This window comes from Triticum urartu, unplaced genomic scaffold (genome assembly GCF_003073215.2).
Source record: "Triticum urartu cultivar G1812 unplaced genomic scaffold, Tu2.1 TuUngrouped_contig_8354, whole genome shotgun sequence".
In the NCBI taxonomy this organism is placed as follows: domain Eukaryota; kingdom Viridiplantae; phylum Streptophyta; class Magnoliopsida; order Poales; family Poaceae; genus Triticum; species Triticum urartu.
The window spans coordinates 1-8868 of NW_024119294.1; the positions used below are offsets into that span (position 1 = coordinate 1).

The 8868-nt window shown below is 43.7% G+C and overlaps 1 protein-coding gene across 4 annotated transcripts; it reads right to left on the minus strand.

Moving 5' to 3' along the window:
• Nucleotides 1-4304: 4304 nt before the first annotated feature.
• On the minus strand, nucleotides 4305-5709 carry LOC125531904. Of its 4 annotated transcripts, XR_007293596.1 has the most exons (4): nucleotides 5330-5709; nucleotides 4993-5186; nucleotides 4780-4855; nucleotides 4305-4670 (listed from the first exon to the last, which is right to left on the minus strand). XR_007293596.1 is itself a non-coding variant. In XM_048696122.1 (3 exons), the coding sequence occupies exons 1-3, from the start codon at nucleotides 5433-5435 to the stop codon at nucleotides 4662-4664; spliced, it is 309 nt and encodes a 102-aa protein (XP_048552079.1). In that variant the 5' UTR covers nucleotides 5436-5709; the 3' UTR covers nucleotides 4305-4661. The 4 variants fall into 4 exon arrangements, 3 of the variants coding, with proteins under 3 accessions (XP_048552079.1, XP_048552078.1, XP_048552077.1); XM_048696122.1 differs by lacking the exon at nucleotides 4780-4855; XM_048696121.1 differs by having other exon boundaries at nucleotides 4305-4855; nucleotides 5330-5708.
• Nucleotides 5710-8868: the final 3159 nt, after the last annotated feature.

The window sequence follows — 8868 nt, forward strand, 5'->3', positions numbered from 1 at the left end:
TACATTTGTATGTGTATGATATGCTAAAGATTATTGTATAAAGCCTATTCAAATACAAAACAAATATGCAGGGAAAAAACTAATAAAACTAGTAGTAGCGAGGGGGGAAAATTTAGCAGTAGCGCCGCCTTACCAGTAGCGCTTCCCAGTAAACAGCGCTGCAGATAATATCACCAGCGCCCTTTTCTAAAGAGCGCTACAGCTATTCATGTATAGCAGTAGCGTGGGACAACAGGTGCTACTGCTATACGTTAGCTGTAGCGCCTTATTAGTAGCGCCGGGCCCCGTGCTACTGAGAGGCCCAAAACCCGCGCTGCTGCTAGGCTTTTCCCTAGTAGTGTGCTACTCTGACTAACATGCCTCGCCATGCCCGTGGACTCTATACCACACCATGAGAGCCGCACGAATATAACCGCCCCATGGGTTTTGCCCAGTGGTGCCCTTCGGCAAGGACGAGGGAAGCGGTCGGGGTGGTGGTGGAGTTGAGGGCTAGGGTTAGGGCTAGGGCTAACCAACGTTGTCGCTGTGAAAACCGGCAGACCTCGGGGTAGGGGGTCCCGAGCTGTGGATCTCGGATAGATGGTAATAGGAACAGGGAGACGATGTTTTACCCAGGTTCGGGCCATCTTAATGGAGGTAAAACCCTACATCCCGCTCTTGTTTTTATTAATGTGGATGTAACAAGTACATAGTTGATCTACCTCGAGATCGTTAGATGTGGTCTAACTCTAGGGCTACGTGAATGATATTGCATTGATGTCCCCTCTACGGGCTAAACCCTCTGGCTTATATACACGCCAGGTAGGGTATCTAGGGTTACAAGGTCGGCATACTGGCGTAGAGGCGGTAGGAGAAGTCTTGGAGTATATGACAAGTCTTCGACAAATATAGTCCTGATCACCCCCCACCGTGCAGCTTCCGGAGTCCATCTTGATAAGAATTAGGGGCCACCAGCCCAATCCGATGAGTATGGGCCGACTAGGTTAGTACCCCCTAATCCAGGACATCGTCAAACGTTGACCCTCAAACCACTTGCATCTGTCTGGACCGAGCTGTCCGGACGGTGCAAGCCATCCAACACGGTTTTCCTGTAAATCGGGGGGCTTTGCGGGTGTCCGGACCGTTTCCATGCACGTGTCCGACAACACCATGTCCCATCCAAAATCCTCTCTCTCGCGCGCCCGCGCTCTCTCCCGCAGGAAGCGATTGGTGCACATTCATGCCGTTTGAGAGCGCCAGGGCCGCATTCATGCTGGCCCAGAGCAGACGCGACCTCTCACTAGTGCTGACATTGGACAGGCGCGCCGCTCGAGAGCACCGTCTGCGCCGCATCCCTATCTCTGCACCTGTTCAATGTCGGAGCAACTTCATTGGACTAGACATGACAGGTATGATACCACATTCAAATGGGCAGCCCGTTCATCCGCATGCTGGCATTAAACATTCGTGTCGGTTGAGTAACCCACTCCAGGGTGGGCATTGACACACCCTACCACTTTCCCTGGGCGACATCCTCTATTTAAACGAGCCCATGCCCGACACAAACCGCACCACACCACCGTCCCTCTTCATATCACATCCTCCTTCGTGCACCACGTCCACCATGACCGCGAGCTCTACCACGTTGCGGGAGAGCCTCTCGACGGAGCGAAAGAATGAGTTGGCCACCCTTGCCACCGAATTGCAAGGCCGTCGTCTGAGGTGGATAGAGGCCGACCTTTAGGCCAACTCCCTGGAGGTGTCCGGTGATGACCGGACGATGGAAGCGACCTTTGACGATAAGTCGGCGGTCCTACGCCCAAGTCGTTTCATGCCGGTTTGACCATGGAGCAGGCGCAAGCGCACTTCAATGTCGCCATAGTGAAGGAGTAGCCGGCGCCACAACCAGTATCAGCGTTCCGGCAGGCACAGGAGGAGCAGCCTTAGAATCTCTCCCTCCTTGAGCAGCATTGGCTTGTGGAGGATCAAATCTATGACAAGCTCACGAGTAAGAGGTCGTGGAGGTCATGGCCGCGGAGAACCCCACCTTTGTCGCTGAGCAGCAGGTGTTGTACTAGGCCGTGGGCGCTTGTGCCCGCTAGCACGCGTCGCGGCACAGTCGGACGGGGAGACGACACTGGCGCCGCACACGATCGCGCATAAGAACGGAGAGCTGCGCGTTGTTCGCGCCGCCAACTGCGCTTCATTGGTGCATATGCGACCACGACACCGCATCGTCGACTTCACGTCCACCGGTGACGAACAGGCCGCAGACTTTGATGAGGAGTAGTGCATGGAAGGCGGCGGGGCCTTAAGTCCGAAGTGGGCCTGTCCGTATCTCATGTCCTACTCTTTCTCACCGGCGATCACACCTTCACTTCATGGGCTCGTAGTCGCCGGGCATGGACACGGTCAACGCCGCAGGAATAGCAAGAAACAGCGATGGATGTGCCCTTAGGCTAGTGGGTGGCAGCTGAGCATTTTTGACTAATTATTTTGTAGTTGAGGTTCAAAATATCAGACTTGGCACAGTAGATGAGCATTTAAAATCAAATGTTTATCTTTATTAATTAAATGCTGCAGCAGCCAATTGACTGCATACATCTCAAAAACATACGAACGGTAGCGTGCATGTGCATAGTACTAGGAAGCATTTCTCTATGGAGAGAGTCGTGTCCACGGTATTTGCCTGCCAGCAGTGGTATGGAGGGGGCTCGTACTCGTAGGATCGAACGGTTAATTCCAGAGATTTCGTTGTCTAGCTTCGAATCTCTTCCCCACGTCCGCTTGACACGTCTTCTTTCCAACAATAATTCAGCCCGTGCGTGGTGTCGAGGCGCGGAGGCCGACATACTTTGCAGGCAAAACCGCCGCCTTTCACTGCAGCCTGAACGCATGGCCGTGACATGAACGCAACGCAGCCTCGGAAGGTTCGAGCATTTCTCATCACTAGATGACCCGTTGCGTCAATGATGCAAAGGACGAGAGCTAACCATGCAAGCAAGAATATTTAGAGACCGGTGATCAACAAAAGACATCAATGTTGTGGTCTTCCAGAGAAGATCGGCATCTTTTCTCCCCATTTTCACAGCTGATTCTGTTAAAGAACTTAATGCAGCCACTTAGGGCCATATTCTTAATAACATAGAAAGGGAAGCACTAAAGATCCAAAAAGAAATGCATATTTGTCTATAGTGAAAAGAGATGCGCGACTGTTATCTTTAATCTCATAATAACCTTAAGATGCGTTCAAGCTTTTTAGCATTGTTGCACTGCTGATAATAGTCATAACATTGTCAAACATAAAAAATAACTACGATCACACACATAACAATGCAAATTCACCTAAAGACACACACACACACACACACATGGATCTAAAAGTGCATTGTTGTCTAGTACCCTCATTTTGTGCATAGGTTGTTGCATCCGCAACACCAAAAGCAAAAGAAACACCTTCTGATCCGTCCCTAGAGACATAGAAAGAGAAACCCAAGAAGCCAAAGAATACCTTTTCACTTCAATTTTATTCTCTTTAGGACTGGAATACAGTCTCCCTACATAAAAGCGGATCCAAACAACCACGACAGCCATCCAGAAGGTCCATGTATGTATCTGATAGTTGGACCCTGCCCTAAACTAAATAACTTCTACCTAAATCAATATCAAAACCAGCGAGCAACATGCTAAACATAAGAAGAAAGTTGATGTTTAAGGCTACTACATGCAGATATAGGGTGAGTAATTATTAATTATGCTACAGTGGAGTCATGAGCAATGATCCCCTTCGACAACAAAACTTGGATAGCATGCTATCCTTCATCTTTCAGACTGCAGTTCTGTAACTAATTCCAGCATTTGTATATGACAAGTTAACTAAATGCAAACATAGGAAAAGAGAAGCCTATCAGACCTAAATTCATCTAATAAAAGAAGGAGATAAAAGGAATAAGAAGTAATAAAAATTTGCAGTAGGTGTGGACATTAAGTGCAGTGACACACAACTGTCAGAAAATTCGAAGAAAGGAGTCGAGCAATATGCAAAGATATTATTTGTGGTGCCTACAATTTTGTCATTACTTCTGGACCGGTTTAAAAATGGGCTTGTATTCCATGGAGTGTAGATAGTAGGAACACTAAGCAGACTAACATGGTCACCGCGCCATGATTTTACCTGACAACACATTTCTTCCTTTTGTGCAATAGAAATCCAACAGTAAACACAGTTATCAATGCAAGCATATTTTAGTGTATTTGTTTACAATTTTGAGTTCAACAAAAACCAGCGAGTTCACTATATCTGCATGTAGTAGCCTCAAACAATACAACACAATGGGAAGTAATATAAACATTAGTCTCCAAAAGTTCTTCCTTATCCTATATACAATAACTTTGCAATGAAAAATAAAATAAAATAAACATCACATCACATCAGGTGGTCACAGAAGAGCACACCTACACCATTTTCAATCAATATGTAATAGATCTACTCCCTCCGTTCGGAATTACTTGTCGCAGAAATGGATGTATCTAGACGTATTTTAGTTCTAGATACATCCATTTCCGAAACAAGTAATTCCGAACGGAGGGAGTACCTTTTAAGAATGACCATATCTCATCAAGCTGGAAAGCATTGTCTCGCAATACAAAGATCAACAGTAGTCATTATACATGTTCCCTACTCACTGAACCTGCAGGTGAACCAGCATCAAATTGGTAAGACACATATTTCAGATAAGTGGGTGTCCAAGGGGAAAATTTATGAAACACGAGAGTGAAGAGAAGACCACCACTACCCACATCATCGGAAGTAAATCCCCTATTTCCATATAAGCAAACATGATACTTAAATCAATCATCACTGCCACCATTTTTTCTGCAGGTATGAACAAGAAAAAATACAGTGAAGAAAAATGAGAATGTATGCCCTTTTTTTTTACCTTGCTATGTTCAGACTAATTTGGTGAGCTATTTAGTATGGAAGGAGAGAAGCGGGAGGAGCAGAAGGATCACCGAGACGAACTGTTGTCGCTGGAGTTGCAAGACAAGGAGCAACGGACTACTGGGCGACGAGGATGTGGAGGTGGCGAGAAGCGCGACGTCGCCCCCTCCCCCATCAGCAGCCACCATCCTTGCTGCTGCTTCCTTCACCTCCATCCTCCTCACCCTCAACTGCGCGGATCCGGTGGCAGATCCTCCTCGGCGACCTGGAGCGACGGCCAATGAGTAGAGCGACAGAGAATGAAGCCGGCGAGGCAGGGAAGAGGAGGGGCTCGCTGGAGGGGCGGAGATAGAGGAAGGGAAGGGCGGCGGCGCCAGAGGGGAGCAGAAGGACGGAAGAAGGAGGAACCTGCTGGTGTGAGGGATGTACAGAGGCATCTCTCCTCCAGCGTGATGATGACGAGCCAGCGGCGCTCCTTCCGGTGACCCTCTCCCATCCGCCGCGGCACCTCCATCTCCTCTTTCCTCTCTCTTTCTCCCTCCTCTCCTCCGTTATCTCTCTCCCTATCTTCTTCTCTTTCTCATGCAGATCAAATCGAGTGTCGTCGCCGTTGCCCTTTGCCTGTAGGCCACCGCCGCCTTAGAAAGAAGCGAAGGGGAGGATGAGGCGCAGTGGAGAGCAGGGGAGAGGGAGGGAAGGAGGCGGCGCATTCGAGGTGCAGGGGAGGGGAGCGAGGCTCGAGAAACAGAGGGACTGGCTGCTAGATTTTCACCACCAGCACGATCCATACCCACGTCTCCCTTTTTTCTCACCCAGAACGCACACATGGCACACGAGAGTGCTGGGCCCGGGGACATTTGAGGTCCACCCGTCATGCAATAAAACGAAAGAAAAAAGTCATAAATAACCAACGGCTATGGCTTTGACAGCACTGTAAAAAATCCTATTGCGGTGAAATCGTGCGAACCAGAACGCACGCACGACGCAGTTGAGCCAGGATGGCGGGTAGCGTAGCGTGTTTTATATGTTCCATTGGTTAGGGGCTTCAGTAAGATGTTTTGCGAGATGGCAACATGAGCGTGGCCTCCCGCAAGCCCAGGATGCACGCAAGTCCATAGATGTGTGCAGCCATGTACTGTACCATTACATAAGTTAGTACTTCCTCCGTTTCAAATTACTCGTCACAGAAATGGATGTATATAGAACTAAAATACACGTAATTCGGAACGAGGGAGTAGTGGACATGTATGTGGCAGTTGAAACGTGCGCGTCAGTGTCGAGTACCAGAATCAAATGTGGGCGCTCACTCCTGGAAAAAAGAGAATCAAATGAGAACGCGCATGGGGACAGGGAGGAAATCTGAAATGACCTTCTTTTGCTTTCTCTCGACTTCATTGTTTTGTTTTTTGCGAGAGGGGAGAGGGCGACACCGCTCCGGCAGGAGCGAGACGAACCCCGGGGGGCGGGCGGGCCACATAGCCGAATAGCCTCCCATGGGGCGTGAGAGCTATAGCGAGAATACCTCTCGTCTGGCTGGAGGTTACTGTTGTTTCGGGGCCGGCATGTTTGGTCTTTGGTGTATTCTTTTTCGCTTGTTCTTTCTCGTTTGCTCGATTGGTCGTGTCCATTTGCTCATTCTCATCTAGTTTTTTTAAAACATTTTCTTTCTTATTTTCAAGTTTTCATTGGTTTTTCAATTTTTCTTTGCTTTTTGCACCGGTTTTCATCGTTTCCTTCTCAGTTTTCGCAAGTATTTGTTCTCTACTTTCCTTTTTCCTACAATTTCTTCCGTTCATTTTTTCCTTCTCGGTTATTATAGTTTTTTTTTCTTTCCATTGGAATTTTTTTCTATTTTTTTAGTTTTATGTTGTTTGTTTTTCTGTTTAGTTGCCTTTCTTCGTTTCCCTTTCTTTTTTGTCTTTTTCATCGGATAAGTTTTTATTCAACACATATCTACTTTTTTCCACAACACAATGTACATTTTCTAGTGTACGCGTGAAATATTTTGCTGGTAATATTAAACATTTTTTAACACATGATGTACATTTTTTTCTCAAATGCATGTTTGAACACTTTTTTAAACACATCGTCAACATTTTTATTAATCACGTGAACATTTCGTTAATAGCAATAAACATATTTTCACACACAATGTATATTTTTCAAATACATAATTACATTTTTTCAGATATATCTTTTGATGTCTACCTATTTTGATACAGATAGTACATTTCTTGTATACATAAGAAACATATTTCTAATGCATATTTAACATTTTTCAAGTACATTATTAACAATTTTCAAGTACACAATTATATGCATTTTCAGATTTATTTTTTGATATATACTTTTTCATACTGATTTTAATTTTTTTTACAGAAAAAACATTTCTATTATACATGTTTAAAAAATTTCAAGTACATGATTAACATTTTTTCATACACATTGTATATTATTTACAAACATTTTTTGTAAAGGCGAGAAACATTTTTTCTATACACATTCAAAAAAATTAGAATGCTTGATTAAGATTTTTTAAATACTCATTAAATTTTTGTAATTCTTTGTTTAAGATTTTTTAAATACAAAATAAGATTGTCTCATCCACATTGCATGGTTTTTATAGACATTTTTCGTATACATGAGAAATATTTTTTCTATACATATTTGACATTTTTCAACTGCTTAATTAATATTTTTCAAATGTTTTATGTAAAGTATTTTTAATATACATTTACAATATTTTTAAGCAGGAAATAGTAAAAATAACTAAGCCATAATGGGAAAACTAAAAGAAAAAACTTAAGGCCTGCATTGCTTGTTGGCCAGCCCATGGGTACACACTATATCTCGCTTTAAGCAAGACATAATTGCGCCCTGAAAGTGTGCGAAGCGGGACGCCCAGTGCGTCGGGCGCCCCAGTACGTTTTTTTACGTTCGTTCGCAGCATTTTTTTCTCGTTTCGTTTCTATTGTGTGTGTGTGTTTTTGTTTTTCTTTCTGGTTCTTTTCTAGAACTTATATTACCCTTTTCTGTTTTGTGTTTTTGTTTTCTTTTTTCTGTTCGAGGTTTCTGTTTTTTTCTCCTGTTTTTTCTTCTTTTTTTACCTTTTATTTTTTATAGTTTTCTGCAATATAAACATTTTTATATTATACGGTGATCTTTTTTCAAATACCCATTGAACAATAATTTTAATATACGGTCAATATTTTTAATATGGTGAACTTTTTATAATATTCTATGAGCATTTATTAAAATACAAATTGAATATTTTTTGTAATATACTCCCTCCTTTCGTAAATAATTTTGAAATATCTAAAAAGACAAATATTTAGGAACGGAGGGAGTACATTGAATAATTTTCTTAATAGACTTTGAACATTATTTATAATGCACATTTTGTTTTATACGGTGAACATTTTCTTTATATATGATGAACATTTCGTAATACATGGTGAATTTTTTTGTAATAACGGTGAACTTCTTTTAAATACACATTGAACTTGTTGTAAACACAAACTGAATATTGTTCAATAATTGTTTAACTCTTTTTAAATATTTGTAATAGGTCCATATATTTAAAATATTAAAAGGTTCAAACAGCTGGGTTTTGGAAGGAAAATGCTGAACAACTGAAGAAACCAAAAACAAATAAAAGAAAACCGCAACAGAGTGTGTCATTACGCCGTGGGCTGGCGGCTCATTACGCAAGAACCCATGCTAAGCCTCGTCTGTATGACGCTAATGACCGTCAAACAGGAGATCTCATGGTAGAGGAAAACGTTTCAAAACGTCTGGATGATTTCCTGGCTTCGTCAACCGCGTCCGACGCTGTCCGATTCCACATGATCGTGTGGCATAGAGTGCGTCAATGTCCTCCACAAGAAGGTAGCCCTGCCCAGCCCATCATGACTGAAGGAAATATGCCCTAGAGACAATAAAAAAGT